Source organism: Lichenostomus cassidix, chromosome 23 (genome assembly GCF_008360975.1).
Source record: "Lichenostomus cassidix isolate B80296 chromosome 23, HeHo_3.0, whole genome shotgun sequence".
NCBI lineage: Eukaryota > Metazoa > Chordata > Aves > Passeriformes > Meliphagidae > Lichenostomus > Lichenostomus cassidix.
In genome coordinates this window covers 1,202,001-1,227,637 of record NC_139503.1, presented here as the reverse complement: position 1 = coordinate 1,227,637, position 25,637 = coordinate 1,202,001, and the positions used below count along the sequence as shown (strand labels likewise).

Sequence of the window (25,637 nt, the reverse complement as noted above, 5' to 3'; positions counted from 1 at the left end):
GATTGAGGTAATTGGTGCAACAGAAACTTCCTAATTAACACAATATTCTCTGCCGTGAGCACTTGAACCTTAAATGGTGAATAAGGAATGAATAAAATCCACGGCTATTTCTTCCAAAATTGTGGGCCTCTATTTGCTTGAGGACAGGGAAAATCGTGTTGGAGTGGGACATCAGTGATCACTTTATCCAGCAGGTGTCAGTGATGTGCATCTAAATCTGAATTCAATTCAGTTTCCCAATACTTTTTTTTTTTTTTTTTTTTTTTTTTTAATAGAAGATAAAAGATAAAACATGGAACATTGCTTGGAGGGTGAATGCAAGAAGTAAATAGGATGTGTTATTTTTTCTTCTAACCAGGAATTCATCACTCATTCCAGCCCTTGAGTGATGTTCTTGCTGTCTTTGCAGGCATGACTGTTGATTTTGGAAGACATTCATTAGATTATGTGTCTTGCAATTAGATTGCTTAATTCAAACAGAGCCTGTATCCCAGGGGTGGGTGACCTTTCTGAGTTAACTTTTCATTCTATTTAAATAGAAGCCCAAATGCTCAACTATTTCTTACCAATTCACAACCCTTTTTTCAGTAGGCAATTTTAAAGAAAATTCACACACAAAGAGCCAGTTTTGTAATTACATTTACCTGATTAATTCCTGATTTGCTGAGCCATTTTTATGTGTGGAGTGTATTCTGACTTCCCACACACACATGGACTGATTGCATCATGGATATATTGGACAGCAGTGCTGAGATGTCACCAAGGGTTTGAGTTTAATCACACACAGATACAGAGGCTACAAGAAAATCTGTTACATGTAGCGATTTAATACAAAAAAACTCCACTGAAAGTATGATTTTCCTGTGTGAATCCTCTGGTATTTCCCACACAGACTTTCCAGCGTCTCTCTGGAAGGTGAACATGCAGTGTACACACATGTGAGCACAAAATAAATGTGAACTGCCACAATAAAAATACTGAAATATTACTAAAATAAACATAGAGACACAAGCCTGAATTTTAGGGCAGAGACACTGAAAGGCATCTAAAGGAGTTAAATTGCTTTTAAATTCAAGGAGACATAATTAACTAATTCATTTAGGCTTTTTTGTGGTAATGCCACCTGGGACTTCCTGCTCTGTTCCTATTGGGATCTCCCCGTGTTTATAGACACTGATAGTGACCTGCCCTGTTTCAGACCCATATTTATTCTTGACATAGATGCTGTATTTTCCTGTGTCTTCATTGCAGACTTTCTCTATGGTGATTGTGACCACTGAGCCCTTCACATCCATCTTGTATCTGTCCTTAAACACGATGACCTTCTCGTTTTTGAACCAGGTGATCTCTGGGTAGGGATCTCCAGACACACAACAGGTTAAGCACAGGGTCTGATGTGAAACAGAGAACAGAAACGGATTCTGGAGTTATAAATGAGCAACAAAATTCAGTTCTTAGAATCACAGCATCATTTAGGTTGGAAAAAACCTTTAAATTTGAGTCCAACACTGCCAAGGCCACCACTGAACCATGTCCCCAGGTGCCACATCCACAGGTCTTTTAAATTAACAATAAAAATCGTTCTCACATTTTCAGCAGGTGACATTGCAACAGTGCTGATCCCTTCCCTGATATCCTCCAGCACAATCATGATTAACCTGCCCGAATTCACTGGGCCTGACTCATATTTGTGCTACTGTCTTTTAATAGCTTCTTATGCTGTAAAGTGACACTTAAACAGGCACATGGTGAGTTTGCAGTTACTTTAATGGGTTTTATGGTGCCTGAGTAAAGGGGAATGTGACTCAGAAGTGAAGTCTGGGAGTTGGTATGATGGGAAGATTAGGCCTTAAAAATCCAATCCTGTGAAATGGGAAGACAACAGAAAGGATCTGGCTGTGAAGATGACCTAGGAGGGCACCACTTCCCACCCCTGGCAGCTGCAGCAGCTGAGAAAAGCTGCTGGGAATGTACAGGAGAGTAAAACATGCAGTTTGCCTCCCCACCAGGGATTCTTCTGTGTCAGTGCAAGGACGAATTAACAGAGTTACATAATATTACCTTGTCCTCCATGATGGTGGCAACATCTGGCAGACCTTGAACGACTCTGGCACGACCTGGGAATGGACAAATAGAAGCTTTTAGTTTTTCTTATCAGCAAACTTGGCTTTGTTTCAGTGAAGGGAAGAGATTAATTTACTTACGCTTTTCTGCTATTGCTGCTTCCCTGAAAGGGAGAGAAAAGGATTGTGGTTTTATTTATTAGCCATTCTATTCCCCATTTAGAGTATGAGAATCAAAACAGATTTAGCTGTGAAAATATTTAGGCAGAACTTACTTTAGCCTCTTGTGCTCAGCCAGGGCGTCTTCAAAGACTGCAAGAATGAAAGGGTTTAGGGAAAGTTGCCTTTTGTTTTGTTTGACTCAGTAGATTTAAGATTATGTTGTAATCAGTGCTGGGATTACATGGATAAATGTCATTATCCTCTAGATGGTATCTATCCCTGCCTTAAAGGAAACACAGCTCTGTTTGTGCACTGCTGAAATAAGTGGGACTGAATACTCCTTTTCCAAAGAAAATGTCAGAGGAGGAAAAGAACTCCAGCAGTTTGGAAAAACATTTGTAGACCCAAAAGCTCTCTTTTCTAAGATGCCTCCTGTGAGCTCTGCTGTCCAGTGAAGGAATTTGACACATGCCAGGAGCAGCTGCCCCCTGCTCTCCTTTCTCCAGCAGGCTTCAATCCCTTTTCCTGCCCACTCCCCTCTCCTCATTATTCTGCAGGCTCTTCCCTGTCCTCCTCACCCCAACCCCATCTGTGCTGCCATGGCAATGCAGCTCCAGCTCCAATAAGAGAGAGGAAGCCCTGCCCACGATTTGAAGGACTCTTGGACAGCAGCTCAGGTACCTCCCATGGTTTGACTGAGCTCACCTTGCCCAGCCAGGTCTGTGGACAGTTTGTGGGAGTTGTTGCCATCGAACAGCTCCAGGGTGTATTTGCCCTTATCAGCCTCCGTGGGGTCCAGGATGTGAAGCCAGATCTGATTCATGGTGCTCCCAGCTCTCAGCCTGTCACGGCTTTCCAGTTTTTTCTCCCTGGGTAAACAAGTGATGTCACTTCAATAACATTTAGGAGAGTTGGATAAATCAGAGTGTTCACTGTTTTTAAACCTGTAGTGGTTGGAAGTGTGGGAGTCAGGATTCATTTCATGGAGAGAGGAAATCCCATGGGGCTGTGCTTTTAGGCAGTTTGCCAAAGCTTCACAAACTCTACAAAAGACCTCTTAGTTCTTATTTAGGGGATTAAATACCATTTAGATGTTGAATATTTGTAAGTATTTAGCCCTTAAACCTTATTAAAAATTGGCCCCCTTATATACATGTGTAGGTGGTATCTAATAAAACACCAGTTCTCTATTTAGGAAGATATTATCAGGCTAAATTAGTCAGTGCTTGGGAAGAATTTTGTAATTTTGGGAATATTTTTTATGCAGAGTGGAGGAAGAGAGTGGTTTAGGAAAACGTGAAGTAGTAAAAATAAAGTGTTAAAAAAAAAACTTGTCTGTAACCAAGGAGGCTGTAACTGAGTACCATAAGTGCAGCATCATTATTATTCTAGTAGATGATCACTTATAAATATTTCTGCAGTGCTAAGATAAAATTAACATGACTACTCATTCTGTAATTCCCAGACATGTTCCAGGGTGAGAGTGAATTGTGCTTTTCAGCCCTTACACAAATCTACAGTTGCCTTAAAAATATACAGGCTTGGGCCCAAGTGTTTAATTTTGGATAAACAGTTACAAGCAGCAGGGCTCCAGAAGCTTTGCAAACATTTTTGGGGGACCTACTTGTGATACCAGGTGGTTTTCATGTAGTCTGTGTAGTACTTGACATCTGTGTAGATTTTGATGCCTTCCTCAGTAGGCTGGATTTTCAGAGGTGTAGCAGAAAGAGCTGGTGGTGGAAAGGAAACACTGAAATTGAGCAGGATGTTCAGGAATGTTCAAATTTACCTATTTCACCAGCAAAATCCCAGCTAAGGGAGCAGTGAGTGGATGGTGGTGTGGTTGTTGCAGAGCCAGGGACAGCTCTGGAGCAGTTGGCTCTGGCTGTGCCATCCCCCCTTTGCCCTTCTGCTGTACCTGCTGAACTGACATACCACTGATCCTGCACAGCTCCTTCAGAAGCTCTTCAAAGGCTGAAAGACAAAGATTTCAGTGTCTGTAAATACAACACTTAGCAAATCACATCCAACCTACCAACTAATTTCACTATGGCTAGGATGTTTTATATCCACTTGTTATTTGCTGTCTTCTTCTGTTGCAAAGCTCACTATTGGAATGGAGTTTTTCCCTCTGATTCATTTGTTTGCAGATGCTGTGCATTTCTTACTAAATTTAAATGCTCCTATCTTCCTTCACACTCACCATGAGCAACCAACTGCCTCCCAGACAGGAGATTTATGGACCAGGTTTAAATGATGGATCCCAGATGTCGGGGCAGGATTTAATCTTGGGAAGCAGAATCCTCTGATTGATTCTGGGTTGAAGTGACTGAAACGTTCCTGAGCTTTTAACTGTGGGGCTTGACAGAATTTCTAATGCAGTCCTAGCTTGAGAAATGACTGCAGGTGGAAATGACATTAGGATGTAGAGCAGGAAACTCTTTAAATTTGACCAGCAACTTTTTAATGCAGGTTTTAACTCCTGTAAAAGCATGGAGGAACTATGCTTTTTAACAGTGCCATAGGGGATATTTGGTTTTAAATCCAAAAAGGATGAGGGACGGGAGTGTGAGAAGGTCTTATTTTGTGATACAAGATTCTCTTACCTCCTTTTGTGAGGTCCAGCTGGGTGGAGTCTTCTCCTCGGTTATCTGAAACAACTGCTTTGTACAGCCCCTCATCTGCTTTGGTTACCTACCAAATACATGTGTGCATTGTAATATTGATTCAAAAACCCCAAACGAGCCCCAAAACAAACAACAGCCCTCCCAAAGAAATTTCCTTTATCATTGAAACAGGGTGGGATTTGGAAAGGGGGAAAAAAACTGAGATTTTCTTCTTTCTTCCCAATGAATTTGGTAGAACTGAGCAGAGATGAGGGGGGAAAAAAGGGTCAATTTGCCCCAGAACCTCCTTTGAAAGATTAGGGGAGGCTGGTTCAGCAACTGTTGGTTTTGGGGGGTCAAGAGCTCAGCTTTTGTCCTCAGTCCCTGTGTGAAACCTGAAAAGCTCTCATGTTCTTTTCAGCCTCTCAGGATATATTAAACTTTTAACAGCCACCCACTATTAAAAACATCCTATTTCTTATTAGAATCATAGAATCATGGTCTGGTTTGGGTTTGCCTTAAAGATTATTTAGTTCCAACCCCCTGCTATGAATTCCACTGTAATTCAGATTCAGAATCTGACTCTAACATTAAATTTCTCCTCCTTTGCTTTTCTCAGTGTTTATCAATTCCTTTCACTCAGTGGGCACTACCCAAAACCCACATGGAACATTAACATGATCGACCCATATTTTTTTGGGTTCACATTTTCCTGTGAACCTCTGAGGTGTTTGATGCTTCACCTTTGTGATACGCAGAGTTCCCATCCCAGTCTGTGGATCAAACCCTCCTCCAGCTCGTGCTTTGTGATTGAAGAACCACTGGAAGTTGGTGTCTTTCCTCAGGTTTGTTGCCTGTTTGAAGACAACATTTAGAAATCAGGATCTCAGATATATTTTGTTTCTCAATTCTTGGATGTCCTAATGTGAATCATCACTTACATTACTCCAGAATCTTAGAATTTCCCTTCCTTGTTAACATTTCTGCCCCAAATACACTACCTCCTTACTGTTCACATCCTCTGAAAATTCACACCTAAATCTGAATGCTCCAGGAGTTCAGCCCGCGCTGTGTGTACCTTGCAGGTGAGGAGCACTTCACAGCTCTCCAAAACCTTCCATTTCAACTTCTCTATGAAATGTGGGCCTGGAAAAGAAAATAAATGGCTGGAGGGGTGCCTCTCCCGTGTTTCCTGCGGGGATGCCTCCATCTAGTGCTGAATTCCTGCAGTGCAGCTGGGGATTCCCGAGTTCTGCGGGGAATGGGGAGGGAAATTGGGGCACCAACTGCTTTTCATCCTGTACTGGGCAACTCTGAAGCCGAGAAGGAAACTGGATTTATAATGTCGTTATTAAGTGAATATTTTTATCCTCACTAGCAGGGAATCGCCTTTCCAATTGTAATATTGTCCCTCTGAATTTGCTTTATAAAGTTCTTTATTCATCAACATAAGGTGGGAGGTGAAGGTGGAATGCATGGAGCTTTATAAACTTAGCTGGAAATCCTGTTTTCTGCGAGAAAAGGCAGTGGATCTTAAATTCAGCATATATATTCAGGTCGGACAATTTTCAGAGTTTGGAAGTGTTCAGTGTCACAGCACTGATGCAGATCTCTGCTGATAAATCTGCCTAGCTTGGCCAGAACTATTTCATTATTTTGATTTTTAAGGGCAGGGCAAAGTGTCTGAAAACAAGGAATCTCATCCTAGTATCTTAATCAGCTTAAATAATGTCTTTTAAAAGACGATAAAGTGAAATAACTTTGCCATCCTGGCCTTATTCTGACAAGTCCTGAACCATTGGTTGACCTTACCCTGCTTTTTCTTCCATTCCCTCCGTTTTGCTTCAGCTTCTTCTGCAACTTTAGCAAAAGCTGTGGAACAGCAAAGGACAAAGTCACCAACCCCCCATGACTGGATTATTTCTGCTGCAAAAGGTGTTGTTATTAGAGCTCTGCTATTTGGTTATGCTGAGAACCTAACATTTATTTTCATTAAAACAAAAAAGCCATTGGCTATCTGACTGTTAAGCATTTAGCAAATTAAATACAAGATTTTACCATATAAAATGTAGGCCAGAAACCCTGAAATGAAAACGTTTAAAAAGTAAGAAACACCGAAGAAGGCAGAGAACACAGAATTAATGGGTTTGGACAACCAGATCTAACTTTAGTCTCTGCCTCATTCATTGTCAGTAAAGAGAAATGGACACTTTTAGAGCACAGCTCATCAAATTTATTTTCTATCCTGAACCCAGCAAGTGCTGAATCACTCTGGGAAACTGCCTGTGTCTCTCCAGGGAATCAAGATTTGACATTTTATAGACATTTTCCATTCAGGAAAGCTTCAGAAGGTGACTTGAAAGCAAAATGCAGAGAACTGAAACCAGAGATAGGCACGCGATGGGGAAGGATTTGAATGAGAATCTTGTTACTCTCTATTTTTAATTAATTTTGGGAGGCTCTCTGTATTGCATGTCCAGGGAGCTGCATGTTCCCTGTTGAGCTTGCTGTACTGCTTGTCATGGAGTGCAGTTGACACTTTCTTTATTGCATTCAGTGCAGTGAACCAGCTGCTAAATACACTGAATTTCCAGCCTGATCCAGCCCTGAGATAAATGACTACACACACCCCACTGTGCTGCCAAGGCACAGTTCACCATTGCAAGCTAATATGTAAAACATCTGAAAGAAAGAACTAAGCATTCTGCTTCAGCAGACTGCTTTTATCATCCAACGCCTATTTATAAGACCAAAAGCTTTAATTTATGGTAAAGAAAGATTCAGATCATTTCTTAAATGATTGCTGGACTTTCAATGTGGGCTAAAATTTGCTCTCCCCATTCCCAGTGTGCCATTATAACTGTTGGAAATACTTTGGGGCATAAAGTGCCTCACAAACTTTCCACTGAGCATGGCAGTCTATATTTGATCCCGAATTTCCACTAACCTTCATCCATAAGAACAAGAGTGAATTGATTTTTTGCTTTCCCATCTTTAAGCTGGGCTGTGTACGTCCCTTTATCATCAGCACAGAAATCCTGGATTATCAGTTCCACCAGGCCTTTCTCTCTGACGAAGTTGATTTTATGTGTCTGTGTAAAACAAAGGAAATTGGATAAACTGAAGAGTCTTTCCACAGCAGAACTGTTCCAAGGTCAGATCCTGGCACAGCATCTTCCACAGCAGATATTCCAGTCATTTTCTATCTGTATCCCTATAAACTCCCCTCATTTTGCAGATAATGAAGGCAGTGTGCTGTTCCATGCTGTGAGGTTCATTTATTATTTATGTGTGTAGGAATGGTAGAATTGCTTCCAGCAGAGAGAGAGCTTCTGTAAAACCACCTAACACAATGCATTTTTCCTTGTTGGGTATTACAGAGCTGAAACCAGAATCTCTATGATTTTTAGTATCACAGAAGTGTTGCACTTGGTTACAATCTGTGGCATGGAATTACATATTTGGCCAGGGTATTTCCTGGAGAGGAATATTTCCTAAGGATACTTCCTAAGAGAGGAATGTTTCCTCAGTGGTGCAGGTACCACTGAGCCTCCTCCACCCCGAAACTGCCAGGTGCTTCAACACAAATCTCATCATTCTGCCTCACTGCCTCATTTCTCTGAGCAAATATTGTCCTTACAACTTGCCTGACAAATGCTTTTCATTGTGCAGAACATGTCAGTGCTCCAGTGGAGAGGAGACACTTCTTAGAGGAGATAAAGCCTGGATAAACTTGTTCTATGTTGTTTTAATCCCACCAGGAGGGCACTGACAGCTCCAAACTGCTCTGGCCTGGTCCTGTCCTTTGTTCTGGGGGTCCTGGTTGTTATCTTGGCATTGCTGCTCTGCACTGAGCTGACAGGCCCATGATTTATATTTGTGCTTCATTCTCAACTGTTCTCCCCTCTGCTCCTCTCATTCCAAGTATTTTTTAAATGTTCTAATACTAATTTGATATGGGAGGACAAGGAGGAGGCCTGGGCATTTTTGTGGATGTATGAGGAGGTTGGAGGATGCTGTAATACATGAGGCAGGGTTATTTCCAGTGCCTCAATAAATCACTTTCATCTGCTCTTAGAATTCATGAGATTTGTCTGCATTCAGTTCAAAAATACCCACCAAATATCTGATGGGAATTTAGAAAACTGGGAATGTACCCATTTGCTCAACCCTCCTGTCCAACAGTGGGAAAGTAAATCAGGATTAAATCCAGAATAAAACCTACTGGGGTACTGGTGAGCTCCTTGTCATTGAAGATCAGGTGCAGCTCAGCATTTGGGGAAAGCTTCTCCACCTCCAGCCACAGCCTCACTTCCCCTTTCTCCAGAACATCAACGTTCCAGCCAGATATCAGCTTGATCACTGGCAGACAGAGAGAAGCATGCAGGGGAATCACAGGCACACCACAGCACTGGGCTCAGCCAGGGCTTTGCTGGGGTTCCCCTTTCCCAGGCTGGCCCTGTGCTTGTGGCTTTTTTCTGCTTCAACTTACGTGGGTTCCTGATTTCGTGGCTACGCTTCAGTAACTTGTCCAGATCTGAAATGCAGACAGTAAAAAGTCAACACTAGGCCAACACAAATCATTTTAATTGGTTGATGAACTTCATTTATGCAGAGGAGAACATAAAGCATTTGATAATGGGGAGGACTAGAAAAGGTTGTGAAGATATTTTTTGGATATATCTGAATAAAATGTTGGTTGTATCAATTCAGGGAGTGAATCACTGTAACAGTATAGCCAAACGTGAAATCTGAACTGCAATGGAAAAATGACTTTGCAGGAGCATGGAGTCTTTCCTTAGGGGCTGTAAAAGAAACTGCCCTTGAGCCTTCAAGGAATGGAAAACATCTTTTGAATGATATCATTAAGTGACATTAGTCACTCACTATTTTTCTGCAAGAAGCTTTCCTCTAAACATCTAATATTAGAAAATTTGGGCAGATTAGTTTTTTATTGTTGGCAATTATCAGTTTTTACCTTCTTTTGTTAAAGTGCAGCTGGCAGAGATATCATCATCTACATCCGTGACCTCCACTGAATACACACCCAGGTCCTTTTCTGAGGGCTCTTTCAGTATCAGTTTTGATCTAGAAGTAAAAAGAATAATAGTAAAAAAATTGTATTTTCCTCAGAAATGATGCCTCCTGGAACAGAACTTGATACACCCAGAACCTGAAATATAGAACTCATTGGAATTTATAAATGACAGCAAGGAGCAAGGGAAAAATGTTGGGAATATGATGGCAGATTGAACACCTCATTTCATGGCCACCAGGGCTGGGAATTAGGGAAAGCAGAGGGAAACATTTGCCTTTATATTTTTCTTAATGTTTAATGTGTTCTTTACTGAACAGTTAATGATTCATTTTTTCAGTGTGCATTAAATACCTATTGCCTTTCTCTTCAATCTGAACTCTGTCAGGATCTGGTGGTCCCTCGTAGTCCTTTGACCAGATAAATTCAGAGGAGTCATTCTTTTCAGGAGCTTCAAAAGCCATGTAAATGAAACCTTCTTCATCCACCCCGAGTTCAATTTCATTGGTGCCTTTAGGAGCAAAAAACCCACAAAACATTCCTTACCAAAGCAGATCAGGGCTGAGCTTCAGCACATCTAACTCAAAAAGCAACCCCCAAAACTCAAACCACCAAGTGTACAGTTACAGCTAATTCATTTGAGCAGTTTGATTTGTTAATCTGTTTTACTGAGGGTGTTTCTTGCTGTGAAACAAGTAGCTGATGCTTCATAAAGCAGTTTTTCACCAGAATCATCAATTATTTACAGACTGGCCCAATCTCATTGCTGTTAGTTTCATACCAGGTTTGGTTTTAGCCACCACAGGATCTGAGGGGAGTGAAGGGGGTCCAACTCCAGCCTTGTTCAGTGCTCTGACTCGGAAAATGTAGCATTTCCCTGTCTCCAGCTCTGAAACCTGCAGGAAACATGGTCAGGAACTCAAGTAAAACTAAACGAGACCCAGCATTGGATAGTAAGATCAGGTACAGACCTTCATGTGGGTGGTGGCTATGGGCTTCTTGTTGATTTGTTTCCACTCCTCGAAGCCTTCTTCACACAGCTCTATGAGGTAGCCTGTGACTGGCCCTGCTCCCACGTACAAGGGAGCTTCCCAGCGCAGCTGCAGCGAGCAGTCCCTCACTTCAGAGCACCTCACGTCGTAAGGAGGGCCTGGCAGACCAGGGAAAATTGCAGTTGGGTTGGGATCAGAGAGCAGAGTTCAAGGCAACAACTGAGTAGAGGGTCTGGGGGAGATGCTTTCTATGGTAATTTCTATGGTAGGTTTAAAAAAAAAAAAGCATAACTAGCTGCTTTAATGTTATTTACTGTGGCATTTAGAGTTTAGATGCAGATTCTTCATTCTGTGGAAACAATATTGTTAAAAACAGCTTGGTGCTGTTGCTGTGTAATGCAGGAATAATACATCAGAACATCCCTGGAAGTGTTTCAGTGCTTTTCTGTCCTGGGAGCGACCAGATCTGTGGTAGAAATCCCTTGGAAGAGTTAGGAGATGACAAATAACACCTGGTGATATTTTCCTGGCTGGTTTTACACGAGGGATACCTGGCTCTGGCATTGTCCATTCCTCACATCTGAAGAAGTCGCTGGGCTCAGACACTTCCCCAACTCCAGCCCTGTTCATGGCACGGGCACAGAACTGATAGAGGTGTCCCTCCTGCAGGCTGCTGACCTTGGGGTGCAGAAGGGCAAACATGGTTAGTGCAGCAGGGAGGGCAGCAGAACACTTCTGCACTAGAACAAGTAGAGAAAAGCCAGCTCAACCCTTGGCCCAGCTGTTCCCAACTGTGCTCAGAGCAGCAGAGTGTTAAAACCCAGATGGGTACCGTGCAGACTCGCTGAGGAATTGGCTGAGTGTTGACTTCATGCCAGTCCAGCTCAGATTCATCATGCTGGTCTAGGAAATAACCCAGGATCTTCGTTCCTCCTTTGCGTTTCGGGGCCTTCCAGCCAATGGTCATCTCAGTCTTGCCACAGTGCAGCAGGACAAAGCCATGTGGGGCTGAGGGACAGGCTGGGCACAGAGGGACAGACAAAACAGGATTGGTCAACAGAATGTCCAGGTTCTCATTTGGAAGTCACAGCAAAAGCCTTGGATAAGTCTCAGGATGTTCCTTGCTCGGTGCTTTATGGTTTGTGTGGCAGAAAAGATGGGAGCAGTGGGTTGATAAAATGGGGAAAGATGGAGGGTGAGATCCTGGATGATGTGGGCATAGGATTTTCTAATTTCCCTGAGGAATTCCTCATGTTGATTTCCAGACATGGCATAACTGACCACTTAAAATGGTCACTTGTAGCAGAGCCAAATAAGCACCACACATGTAGGACACTGCTGAGTCAAAATGCTAATGAATTAACTCTGTCCACACTTGGCAAGTGTACTTGATGGCAGAAGCTGCAGGGTACAAGAAAATTTGTTTTGTTTCTCAAACACTGTCACCATAGCAGGCTGTGCCTGACAGGTGGGGGTTGGAGGGGTTTAATTTTGGTCACTACTCACCAATTGCTGGCCTGACAACGATGGGATCTGTTTCTGGGGAGCTCTCACTCAGTCCTGCCTCACTGACAGATTTCACACAAAACACATATTCTTTCCCAGGCTGCAGCCCAGGAACAGTAAATCTGGGAGAGTAAATGAATGTGTTAGTGTTTGCTAGTGCAAAGTGCAGGTAAACAGTGCTTGAACAGACAGCAACACATTTTAATAAGGCTTTGTTCTTGCAAAATCATTATTTGCCATTACAAATTAAAGTGTCACATGAAATGGCTCCAAATAAATCACAGTGGGTATGGATCAGATGGAGAGGAATCACCATTGGCAGGGAGATAAACAGGACTTTTTAATGGACTTTTTCTGCTTGACATGTGACCCCCCCAGAGCTAGAGAGGGACTTTAAATCCTGGATGTGAGTGACAGCTACCTACTCTACTGGAAAATAGGCAAAACCAAGGAATGTGGTTCTGCTGGTGGCCCAGGGGGTGTGGAGCTGTACAGCCCCAGCCTGTGGAGAACACACAGCCTTTGCTGCCAGCCTGGCTTTGGGTGTAAAAGTGAGGCTTGGAGCAATCCTGAGCCCTCCAAGAGGCTGTGGTGTTGGTGTGTTTGCCAGCCTGTGTGTGGGGACTGAAGGAAGTTCTTTTTTTATCTGAAACATGACTCCAGCCAGAAACAGAAGAATCCAGGTTGGGCCCCTGCATCTCAGTGGAGCAGAGGGGCTGAACTCACTCATTGCATGTCACTGGCTTGTTGTTGACTGTTTGCCATTCCTCTGTGCCTGTCTCCCGGCAGTAGATGTAATAGCCAAGGGGCTCCAGGCCATCCTTTAGCTTGTCCCACTGCAGAACAACAGATGTCTTGGTGTCTCTGAAAGCTAAAACCTGAGATGGTGGAGGCAGAGGAGCTAAAAAAAAGGAAAGAAACAAACAAAAAGCATAGACAAAAATAGTGAGGGTTAAAATCTGTAATTTAAAAAAAGGCCAAAAAGTGAGTTGGCCTGCTTGATTATTCACCTTTTCCAGAGCACCATTTTCAAATTGTTGCCCAGAGCAGCTGTGGCTGCCCCTGGATGCCTGGAGCTGTTCCAGGGCAGGGTGGACAGGGCTTGGAGCAACCTGGAGCAGTGGAAGGTGTCCCTCCCATGGATGAGCTTTGAGGTCCTTTCCAACCCAAACCATCCTGAGATTCTATGGAATTACAGCAAAATCCCATGGACAATGGCTCACTCTGTAGGCTCTATTTAGGCTCTTGGGTTTGCCAGATCTCCTCGTCCTCTCCCTCTGATTTCTGCAGTTACCCCACACAACCTCCTCTGAAGCAGAGGAGAAATAAAACGCATCTACTGATTGTCCTTGGCTCCACTCTGGCTCCACTCTGCTTCCCTCAGGAGTGAAAACCATGAATAAACACTGGAGCAGCTTCAGTGTGGGACAATATAAAAATTAAGAGTGAGGGCTCATCTCACTGCATAAGAGAAACACCAACATGAGCCTTTGCACCTCTTAGTCCAGGAAAAAAACAACCCCCAGCAGCCCTGCAGAGGTTGCTGTCCTGGCTGAGCTCCCCAAACCAGGCTGCTGCAGCCTCATGTCATTCCTTCCACACTGTCACCTCCCTCACACCATGCTGGAAGCATCCTTGGATTAAACACAGGCTTCAACTGTTCCTATTTTATTAAATGTAATTCCCCACTCGCTGCTTGCTTAGATTTACACTGCCCTGACCTACTGCAAACCAATTAAAGAAGGATTTAAGGCTTTAAGAGATTTCCTCATATCAAAGCGACTGCTGTGTAATCAGAGACCACGAAGTTTGGAGGCAAGGTTGGGCAGGGGATCCCCCATGTTCCTTTCAGAGTCAATCCCCTTCCCCACATGGTTGGTGCAGAGCAGAGTAATGAAATAATTACCCAGTTTTGCTCCAGCAGTCACGGGCTGGCTGGGCAGGGAGGGCTCACTGATCCCATACTTGTTCACGGATCGCACACGGAACTGGTATGATTTTCCCTTAACCAGATCAAAGAGTGCAAATCTTGGGGAATTTGCTGGCATCTCCAGGTTCACCATTTGCCAGGATTTGCTGCCTACGAGCAACTGCAATGAAAAAGGCAATGATTTACAACTCCTGTTGTAAGCACAAAACCCTCCTGAGCAGTAACAAAGCTGGTCTTTGTTGGAAAGGAGTTTATCAAACTCCAAACAAAACACAAACCAAAGCCATAAATTACATATATACCCAGACTTTTCTCCCGTGACAACAGAGGGCCCCTTTGCTCCAGGAGGTGAGACGTGGGAATGTATGAAAGGAGGTTGGTAGAAGATACTAATTAACCAACAAAATGATTAGTGGGGAACAGCAAAGTGATGTATTGTGCAGTTCTTCACAGCTTTCCCACCCTTCAGGGCCATAGGGCAGGAGCAGCTCTTCCTGTTAGAATTCTGCCCCTGCTCTGGGGTGTTAAAATGACTTGTTCATTCCTTGTTAATCATTAGTTCTTGAGTTGGTGTCAGAGTCGGGCTTGTGGCTCAGAGCACCTGTGGGGCTGGAGGAGGCTGAAAAAGCCAGGTTTGAGGTTGTATCTCCCCAGTTCCTGACTGGCAATGGCCTCACCTGTGCCATGGCTCACCTGAGGGAGAAATGGTTCTGCTCTGCACCTCCCCTCCTGTGGGATATTATTTTCTTACCTTTTCCACATAATAGTTCAGTGGCTCTCTGCCTCTTGGATCTGGTTCATCCCAGGCCAAAGCCACATAATCTTCTCTGACCTCACTTGCACGAACATTGGTGGGTGGCAGAGGAATTTTAATGTGTCCTGTGGGAAGGGAGAAGAGGCTTTACTTCAGTGATAATTTGGCAGGAAAATAAAGTTCTTTTACAATGGAATCTGCTCTCCCACTCTAAATTAAGATTCTTCAGTGTAAAGAAGGAGAGAAAGACTCTGGGAAAATTAGAACTCACCTTCCAGATCATCCTTGGATATTTCTATTGTCCTGCCTTGGTCATATGGAATCACTGTAATGTCAAACAGGCAGTGTTATCCACTCACAGGAGGTGCTTGGGGAGAAAGACAGAACCCAGGACTGGGGCATCTGTTCTATGCATAATTACAGGTATTTTATGTCACAAACAATGGCATTTTGAGCTCTTTCTGTTCTGAATGCTCCCAAGATGTGCTCAGTGGAGGCTTTTGTGGGAATGGGGACAATCTGGACAATCTGCACTCAGTTATTCCTGCAGCTTCCTGAGGTACTGAGGGAGCAAACTGTTGTGGGTTTAGTACCAACCTGTCACTCTCTTGTCCTTGCTGGGGTCGTGGGTTGTAACAGGGTCAGAGGCCTTGGAAGGGTGGCTGATGCCAGCCTTGTTGACAGCCTTGACCCTGAACTGGTAGGTCTGGCCCTCAGCAAGGCCCAGCACGGGGCACCTGCAGGTTTTCACAGGCTGAGCATTGCACTGCAGCCACTCCTCCGAGCCAGCCTCACACCTGCAGGGAAACACAGCCTTCCTTTGTGCTATGTCCATACAAGCTGAGGTGTTTCAGCTTAAAGATGATCACCTTACAGACCTTTCAATAAGGTACCCCAGGACTGGGCTTCCTCCATCATCACTGGGTGCCACCCAAGAAAGAACCAAGCAGTCTTTGTTCACATCGTGGCATTTCACATTGAGGGGAGATCCTGGGGCACCAGCAGTTTGTGCTTCAGCATCTACAAACACCAGGAGAGGGTGCTTAGGTTTTGTTCTTTTCCCCTCCAAAATTTTCATTGAAGAGCTTAATTTTAAGTGTCTAAGGGCTCACATCCCAGTAACACAAATCCTCTTTTCTACTACCAAAATCACTGCTGAAAATAAAATTTGGTCATTGTGGTAATTGTATCCATGCTCAAAACTAGGAGCTATTTCCTTGTGTGTGAGGTTGGGAATTCCTCTATACCAAGGCATTAGGAAAGGAGGTTTTTTCTGCAGATACCTCTAACAAACACATAAGTGGTCTTCTCCTTGTATCCATCCAGCGAGGGGACACGGATGGTATAGAAGCCTTCATCCTCTTTGTGAGCACATGGCACTGTCACAGAGGCTTCTCTCTCCTGGTACCTCAGCTCCTGGCGTTCTGAGTCCTGCAGCAACTCCCCTGTGGAGCAGGAGAAAGGGGAAAAGAATTTCACCTGGATTTGCCTGGTTAGGAGTGGTGGATTTCCAAATGCAGCAAAAAACACAGGGAGAGATGAGGAATCTCTAAGCCATTCCTGACGTGATGGTTGTGCCTCCAAATTACAGCCATGGACAGAAAGATTGCAAGATGGAAATCCTTGACTGCCAGCAGAACAACACAGAGTATCCAAAAGTTTTTCTCACTGGAGAACCACAGGCTTTTCAAACTAAGGCTCTTAAAATATTCTTATGAACAGGAATGTGATTACCTCTGAAAAAACATTGTGGTGGTATCATCCTTTACAAATGGGGAAAAGACAGACATTATATATTAACATCTGTAGCTTGACCATTCCTGAGAGCAGCTCAGGAATACTGAATTTTCATTCCTTTTTTTTCTTTCAACATTCAATCACAGCTACAAATTCCAGTGAGGTATTCCCAGGGGTAAATGCACATAAACTCATGCCTACAAACCATCTCTGAACCAGGTGATGCCTCGTTGGTGGTCAAGTAAATCAGAGGAGAAATAGCAGGAGAGGGTGAAAGGCTCCTTTTCTCTTGCAAATAAGGGTTTCAGTGAGAAAGCAAAATCTGCCTCTCTGGCCAAAAGGGATCCTGTGGAATAACAATAAAATTCAGCATGATAAAGAGACTTCCAGAGCCTTCCTCCTGTAGTATTTTTAATGTCATATATTTAGAGTGAGCCTCGCACTTTGCATGTGCAGTTAGGCTGACAGGAAAAGCTCTCAGGAAAAAACAATCAAATTGCATCAGGCTATAAAAATAATTAATAATAACATCAATCATTTACTCACTTTTGTATATTTCTGAATCAAATCCTGACTCCTTTCCATAATATTCTGTAAGACAAGAAGAAAATAAGTTTTGCAAATCTCATGGAGTCTTTATCTTCTTAAAAACACCCAGTGATGCTCAGCAAACTGCTTTTCCCTCAAGGCACCTCTTAATTTGAACCTTCAAAGTGTCACCATGGGGTAAAACCTTAATTCATTTGACAGCTGATGTCCTTCACAGAGCACTGGGGATGTCTGCAGAGGAAATTGTTCCCATGACTGTTCCAGTGTAAGCAATCCTGCCTGAAATGCTCACATGCACTCAGTTATTCAGCACTTATATGATCAAACTGAGGTAGTTTCTTAAGTTGCAATAAATGCCTATAAAATAAAGTCTGTTTTTCTAGTGGCTGAAGTCTGGCAGTAGCAGAGCTCACTCTTCAGCAAGAGGTGGAGTGTCACTACTGAAGAGGAGGCAAATACAAAGCAGAGGAGGTAAATCACAGCCTCATCCCAGGTCCTGTGAGATCTCAGGGATGTCTTTATGGAAAGGGAGCTGTGGATCCCAGGACCCTGCCATGGCCTGCCTGGGGCATCAGGAATGTTTCCAGTGGAGGCAGGATTAAGGCCTTGGTGTGTAATCTCTATTTTCAGAGCAGTAAATGCAAATAGCAGAAGGAAGAGGTGTCAGGTTACTGCGATGCTTTGGGAGGAGGAGCAGAGGCTGCCTCTCACCACAATGTCTGCAGTGGTTTGCAAACTCAGCCCTGATGAGAGGCAGGTTAACCAGGCACTTCGAGGTGAAGAGAGCCATCCCAGCAGGCCTTTCTGTGCTAGACCACAGCCCCTGTTCCATCCTCGTGCCTGCTATGAGCCGAAAGATTCCAGAGGGAATTGAGAGGAGTAGGTGATTATTGGCAGGGAATTTTTCTTCCTGGCTGCTGCTGCTTTGTGGCAAAGGCCAGTTCCTGTTGTGGCCATACTGTAGAACCTGTGTAGAGGACAAGCATTGCACTCCTGGCAACTTTCTCTGTCTTTCTGCATTAGGGGAGGGGGAATTTAGGAATCTAGGGAGGCTGCAAATGAAGGTTTTCTGGGCTATTTCCATGTCCCTTTAGAATTTTAAATGCCTGCTGCTTTTTTCCAGATATGCTGAATTTTGACACTATTTATTTAAAGGACCTGAAAGATATAATAATACACTTCTCTTACAATCCTGGAGTCCCATTCTTCTGTAGGGATCTGTATCCCAAACAGGATTCAGAGCAAAATATGGCACATGATAAATAAGTATGATAATGACACAACCCATGACAGAGGGCCCTGTCAGTGCCACTGAAGTGTTTAATTGTCTACAGTCCTGTAGGTCTATTCTGTTCAGGCTTTTTAGTTAAAAAAAATCATATATATATACATGAAATATGAACAGCTAAACTGTGATCTTGTGAGACTGCTGTGCATATTTCCTGAACCTTGATTTAATTTCCCCTTTTAAGTGCTGGTCGTTTATTTACTTCCTTCCCCACGTCTGGATTTGGCTGTGCACAATGTGTATCTATGGAGTCTGTGTCAGTTATTTTAAGAACAGCACAGATCAAAGAAGAAAATCTGGTATTTGCCCTTGGTAGTTACAGATTTCAGGGAAAAACGAGGCATTCTCTGCACTGAGAAGTCTCTCTGAAAGCCACAGTGCTTGGGAACCCATTTCTTGCTTATCTTCAGAATGCAGCAGACTCCTTGCAAGCCTGCTGTGTATTTAACTGTGGGGCTGTTTCATAGCAGTCCAGAAGAAATAAGCACCTAAATTTAGTACAATTTTATCCCACTGAAAGGACAGCTGTGTCCATGTGGAATCTGAAAGGAACGACTTTGGCTGGGTCCAGAGATGACTAAGGAAGAGAAGCTGTTCTATCAGCTTCTGTCAAACCACTTTGCTTTTCCAGAGTGTTGTGTGTGTCTATCATACAGTGAAAAGATGTTGAAGACTCTGCAGTCTTTGAAAGTTTAAACCCATAGGAATATTTTGTACTTACTCCTGACAAGCACTGTGGCAAATGAATAAGCTTCACCATACTGATTCTTTACTTCCACACTGTATTCAGCAGAATCTTCCATGGAGCATCTGAAAAGAAATAAAAAATTCCCCTCCTTTTAAACTTTCAGTTGTTCCTATTTCACGGGACAAAGCCAAAGAGGTTCCTGTCAATTACAAGGATTTCTGATACTTTGGCGTCAATTTTTTCTCTTGAGGCTCAGAAGCAAAACATTTCCAGTACTGAACAAGCAAAAGACCTGTGGAACACTTGATTCCACTGAAGATTTGCATTTGTCTATCACTGTATAATTTATAGATCAGAACTAATGTTATTCTGATTACACTGATCCATCCCCAATCACATTTTTGGGTTTGCTCCTGAAGTGCTTAATGTGCATTCCTTACCCTGAAGGAAAAAAATATTGCTGATGCATAAAAAGAGGAGCAGAAGTAAATTAAGCTCCTAATTTTTGTTTTGATTTTTTTTTTTAGATTTTTTAAACCTGTGAACTGCTCTTGAGATTGGCAAAGGTTTAGCTCAAACACAACACCTTAAAGTCAGGCAAGGTCAGATTCCAGAAGAATTACTAGTTTTGTTTATCATACACAAACTGGGAGTTTAGGGAGGGGAAATCCTATTCAGCTGAAAAAGCAGCTCAGCCAAGGGCACAGCCATTACCTGCTGATGTGCAGGGTCAGCATCCCAAATTTGTTTTGGATCTTGTATTTTCCTGCAGGGGCTTGGCGGAGATTGATGGGGATTCCATTTTTATACCTGGTGGAAAGGAGGAGATGTGCTGTTAGGAAATTACCCCTTTCAGACACCACAAAAAAGAGAAGTAAACACAATTCTCTTTTTTCCAGATCTCCCTCTTCAATCCAAACCAGTCTGGCAGCTAAACCCAAACCCCCTCCATGGTCCTGTATGGCTGCTCAGCCTTGGCTTTCCACTCCCTGCTCTGCAGCTCCTGTGAAGGAGTTCACAGAGTCTCATCTCAGTGTTCACCAGGGATGTGTGGGAGGTTCAGCTTCTCTTTGCTCTCTCAAGAATTCAAAGAGGTCGTTCTGGAAGGACACAGGACGTGCAGAGCTCCCACAGTAGCAGAGTTGGCTGCCTACGAGTCATTAGTAATGCAAATGTTTGCACACTTCAACCTTCCAGGGGAGGAATGGTCAATCGCTTTCAACTGATCAAAGTACACTTTGCAAATTGGCTTTTTGAGGTGATCTTTCATTTATTTCTGCCATTTATTATGTGTGCTGCAGTCAGGCCCAGTACATACACTCCTCCACTGTGGATGGTAAATACACAAAGGGAGTAAATGGCAGAGTTGTGCTGTATTTTACAAATTGTAGAAGCAGCAGCAGTTTAATGCTGAAATTTCATGGTGTCCAAGGCAGCCAGGTCTTGCTGGGGTGTGTTTATGGTGTTTTAGTGCTGAAAGGAAGTTCTAGGTTTTGAGACTTAACTCCCAAGTTTGCCTGTGGGACAGAGGAAGGACCAAGGGAAACCTCCATGAACATCAGCCCTGTCCCAGAAGGATCCTGCAGAACTGTCACAGCTTCCAGGGCCCCATGTCCCTACTGCTCCTAACAGTGGCACTGGACATTGGGGTGTTTTCCATGAGCCCTGAAGCTCCCCCTCCTTTCTGGCAGGACAGGGATGTCACTCCCCATGCCCTGTCCCCCCGGTGCCATTGCTGGCCCTGCCTTACCAGGTGACCTGTGGCTGGGGTGACCCCAGGGCGGTGCATGCCAGTGTCACATCCATCCTCTCCCAGACAGCGTGAGCCCGCAGTGGGATCCAGAACATTGGTGCTCGCCCTGAGCGCAGCTCCAGGAATTCCTTCTCCTGGAAAGCCTTCTCCATAGCCTGTGACAGGGTGACAGGGAGGAAAGGGATGCTGTTGTCACACAAATTCTCTGACACAGAGGACCTGTGAGAACATTGCAGTGGCAGGGGTGCAGGGCCTTTAGCTTGGGTGATTTTGGGGTTGTCCTAACAGCTGCTGAGGTGTAGGATCCTGTGCAGAGCACAGTTGGAATGCTGTTGGCAGCTCTGACCTTCCTGCGCAGGCCTTTGCGGTCAGCTCTCACACGGAGCAGCCTGCAGGTCCTGAGCACCTCCTCTTCTATCTTCTCCATGTCATTCCCAAAACGAATCCTCTTCTGCCCCCTCTGCTCCAGCTCCAGGATCTCAGCTTCCCTTCTTAGATTGTAGTCCCTGAACCTACATGGTGATAAAACCCAACAGAATCAACATAACACATTTTTTCTCTTTTTTGAGGGGTCTTTTTTTGTTTATAGCACGTATTTGGGTTAAATCAGAAGTGTAAAGGACAGGAACAGCAGCTGATGGAGTGTGGGTATGAATGTCAGGCAATTATCCCTCACAGGAACCAGCAGCACTCCCAGGAGAGATCAGACTTCCATGGGGACTCACTGTTTGACCCCTTTTAATCCCAGGGAAGGAGCTGGGAAAAGGATCAAAGTGAGGAGGGATGTTGCTAAGATTTTCTAGGAAAGAGGGAGAGTCCCATCTGTCACCATTAATTTATTAATCTGTCTGTATTTTCCATTCATTCCTATAAAATCTGGTTCCTCTCAGGCGCTTGCATGTGAGCAGGTCAATAATTCCTCATTATCACATGGCAGCTAATTTAATTTCCTGCATTTTACTTGATGCCTGGTGTATTTAAAGGAAGAGTCCCTTGATTGAACCTGCTTTTTGCTTCCAGCAGAATAAGATGGAAGTTGTGACCTTGATACAGAGCTGGGATGTTGCCTACAATGGTTATATTGGAGTTAAAATAATTCCTGATTTACCTTGTTGTTTCGGAGGTCAAGGCAAGGGCAGCTGCTATCGATAGGTCTGAAAGGCTGAAAGTCTCCTCTTCCTCACTTCCAGGGGCAGATTCATGGAAAAGAATCCAGATAATGTTCCATCATTTCATAAATTCAACAAATGCATGAGTGTGTAGAAAACCCTGACTGGACCTGATTGACTCAACCTGTTCCTGACTCTGGGACTTACCTGGTTTTAAACCTTTTTTTCCTGGTTGTGGAGGTCATTTGCAAGCTGTGTTTTCTCTCCTCCTTCTGCTCCTCCTCTCTGTGGTGGAAGATGGCTCGGGTTCCCATGGTGGGATGTCACAGCCAAATTTTCTTGCTGGAATAGTGTAAAACATTCAAATCAGACACTTTAAAATAATCTTTTTAACTTACAGAGTCTTTGCTTTGCTTGGGCATTCAGGGGCTGTGAGTGAAGGTTCATTAACACCATTTTCTGACATTCTCATGATGAGAGGGCTTTGTTTCATGATGCCTCTGTGGAAAGTGGGATCAGAGGAAGAAATGAAATCTCTCAAGGCAGCTGGAGCTGTCCCAGAACTCCTGGTTTCCCCAGGACTGATCTTCTCAGGAATCCTGGAATGGTTTGGCTTGGAAGAGACCTTAAAACCCATCTGATGGGCAGAGCCACCTCCCACCAAACCAGGGTGCTCCACCAGTTCCAGCTGCTGAAACAGAGCTCTCCCTCATGTTCCCATCTACAAATCTAATTCCCCATTCTCAGGCTGCACACAGGAACTGTCACAGCTCAGGACTCAACAGCATAATGGTTTATCCAGACCTTTGCTTGCATCCTGAGGCATCAGTTGTTTCTCCTGAGCTCTTAGAGAAAGGTTAAAAATCATGGAGAAAACCAAGTGTCAGCCTGAAAGGAGCTGCTCAGCAAACAGCATGATTTTCCCAAAGAGTGCCCAGGGAAGCTTCCCAGAGAAATCCCATCCAGCAGGTGAAACCTGGGAGCAAACATTGGCACTCCTGGCTCCCATCCTTCCCTGGCTGTTCCAGCCTCTGCCCTGGGAATCCACAGCTCACTGCTTTTAGCTCTGACTAATGGGTGGACATTCAACTAAAGGCAATTTTTAAAGTGGATCCTTCCTAATCTCCTTCTCCTGCAATTCAATCCAAACCACCCAGTACAATCCTTACACTGTGCACATTTACAAGTTCTAAAAGCTCAGCTTACTTTGTAAAAGCAGCTTTGCAAATATAATTGTTGCTAAATAGAATTTGTTCAAACATACTTGTAAATCTTTCCCTAGCTCATGTTCCATGACTGAAATTTTCCCTTGGCAAATCTTCCACCTGGATTTGAGCTTTGCTGCTTTCTGATCCGAACTTGATAAAAATACAAACCCTCAGCTTTTCCTGGTACAATTTTCTAGCAAATTTTTTTTTACTTATACTATTTTCTGTTTGTGTAAATAAATTTCTTATAAGCAGTCCATGGAAAAGCAGAGCTGTTGTGGTAAATGCAAAATATCCCAACGTGCAAATGAAAATACAGAATAATTTTCATAATATTTCCTTAGTGGGCATTAACTTTGGAAGAAATAAGGAAATGCTGACAAGTAAAAAAAGGAGAGAATAAAACAGGCTTTTATGGAAAAAAAAATCTTTGTAATTTCATAGATATTGCTGTCTTTGGAAGTAATTCAGTTGCGGAATGAGTTCTGTCATCCTGGCCATCAGAGCCTTGTTTCCATATTCATGAACAAGTACTGATACAGACTCATTTTTACTATATAATGTCTTTTATTTTTCCCTGGACAAATTTCATTGTTTTATAATCAGAGCTCTGACCTGCTAACACCCACACTTTTAAATTCAATAGCATATTATTTTCTAAACACAGCAGTAAACCAGAACAGATTTCTGGTGAGAAAACATGAAGCAAACCAGGATTTTCATCAGAACAACACTGGACAAACAATCATTACTCTTTAAACCAGATACAATCACAAAGCACATTCTATTTCTGCAGTGCAAGTCAAATAAAGCTGTCACACCAAACAACTGATGCTGCTGCGAAGATCCTATAAAATCTCAGAATAAACAGCATTTTACTGACAGATAAACCAAACTCACCCGGTGAAGGCTGCAGGGAGAGCCCCTGTCCCCAGGCAAGGCAAGGGACAAAGGAGTTTCCTTCTCCCTGCTGATGACACTAAGAATGACTCTCCCCAAAAGAATGTTCCCCATGTTGGAGTGCCCATGCTGCAGTCAAATATAGCCTGTGCCATGCCCTCCGAGGGACAATGGGGATGGCCCAGCTGGGGACACTGCTCACTGCAGTGCCAACCACTCACCCTCCTGCCAGAGCCAGGAGTCACTGCCTTTGCCAAATGATGTAAGGAGGGACAGGTGCCTCCAAAACCCGAGCACTGCATTATCCTGTGCTCTTTTAGGGTAAAACCTCACAAAGCATCTAAACTGATGCTGGAATTAGGAATATTTTAACCCTGTTTTTAGGATAAAACCTCACAAAGCATCTAAACCGAATTAGGAATATTTTAACCCTGTCCAGAAATGTCCCTTGGGGTAACCTTGCCATTGCTGCCTAACAGAGTGAAATAATTTGCTTTGACACCTCTTTAGTGAATGTCAACTCCAGGCAAATCCTGGCAGTGTCTGATTACACAGGAGCTGCAGCAGCACAGGTTTTGGTGGGCTGTGACTGTTTTATTTCCTTTTTCCAGGCAAACAAGGGCTTGGTGAGCTCTGTGTATCCAGCAGCCCAAGGTGGTGCCTGAGAGTTTGGGGCAGGGCCAAAGGACAGAGATCGCTGATTTTCCATTTATTTGAGGTAGTCTTGCCATTCCAGCATTCGGGGAAAACCCTTCCCAGCAATGTGAGAAGCAGGTGGTGTTTCTTGTGGTGTCTTGTGGGAATGAATTCCACCATCAAATTTGGCACAGTACCAGTAGGATCCATTTCTAGGAACCTTCTTTGCTTCACCATCCAGACAAAGAAGAAACCCTGCAGGATTAGCACCAGAACTCCCAGGACTTCCAGGTGTGAAGTTTATTTAGTGGCTGTGTTTGAGGGATTTCTAAGAAAGCAGTGAACAGGAAGGACTGGGCTGGCATGTCTGGAGCACTTTGGTGTGAGCTGAGCTGTCAAAGGGGAGGAACACTTTCCTTTCATTGGTTTTGAATCCATGGCCACGAGAGTGCTTCCCTGAATTTTGTATTATGAGAAGCCATGTGTAATTATCATCTATGCTGCTTCATAATTTCATGAATTTTTGCCACTTTTTTTGCATTTTTAAAGAAGATTCTTATGCTCCCTTCATATGAATGCTGCCTACTTTTGTCACCTTTTTCTTACAAAAATTTGAATTTGGAGCTTTCCATTTGTCTCTTGAGTAAGATTTTCCTCACAGAACTTGTTAAAAAGCTCATCAGTGATTTTTCGTAGTGCTCAAACACCTTCCAGTGGCAAA

General features: G+C 43.6%; 2 protein-coding genes across 2 annotated transcripts in view; one reads left to right on the top strand and one right to left on the bottom strand.

The window, feature by feature from the left end:
- The window catches only part of GRHL3 (grainyhead like transcription factor 3), a 97,360-nt gene that overhangs the window by 4,837 nt on the left and 66,886 nt on the right, over positions 1 to 25,637 (top strand). The gene's annotated exons all lie outside the window — the stretch shown is intronic.
- MYOM3 (myomesin 3) lies at positions 244 to 24,350 on the bottom strand. Its single transcript, XM_085081467.1, has 37 exons — positions 24,281 to 24,350; positions 22,380 to 22,514; positions 22,172 to 22,246; positions 21,410 to 21,575; positions 21,061 to 21,218; positions 20,025 to 20,120; positions 19,344 to 19,432; positions 17,332 to 17,376; positions 16,991 to 17,131; positions 16,332 to 16,493; positions 15,927 to 16,068; positions 15,646 to 15,845; positions 15,320 to 15,373; positions 15,046 to 15,173; positions 14,271 to 14,454; positions 13,091 to 13,265; positions 12,365 to 12,486; positions 11,691 to 11,878; positions 11,410 to 11,536; positions 10,838 to 11,016; positions 10,648 to 10,762; positions 10,221 to 10,377; positions 9,810 to 9,919; positions 9,324 to 9,368; positions 9,057 to 9,193; positions 7,779 to 7,923; positions 6,644 to 6,703; positions 5,910 to 5,977; positions 5,575 to 5,685; positions 4,832 to 4,919; positions 4,161 to 4,199; positions 3,850 to 3,955; positions 2,931 to 3,094; positions 2,339 to 2,375; positions 2,205 to 2,227; positions 2,062 to 2,117; positions 244 to 1,391 (listed from the first exon to the last, which is right to left on the bottom strand). The coding sequence occupies exons 2-37, from the start codon at positions 22,484 to 22,486 to the stop codon at positions 1,095 to 1,097; spliced, it is 4,296 nt and encodes a 1,431-aa protein (XP_084937593.1). The 5' UTR covers positions 22,487 to 22,514; positions 24,281 to 24,350; the 3' UTR covers positions 244 to 1,094.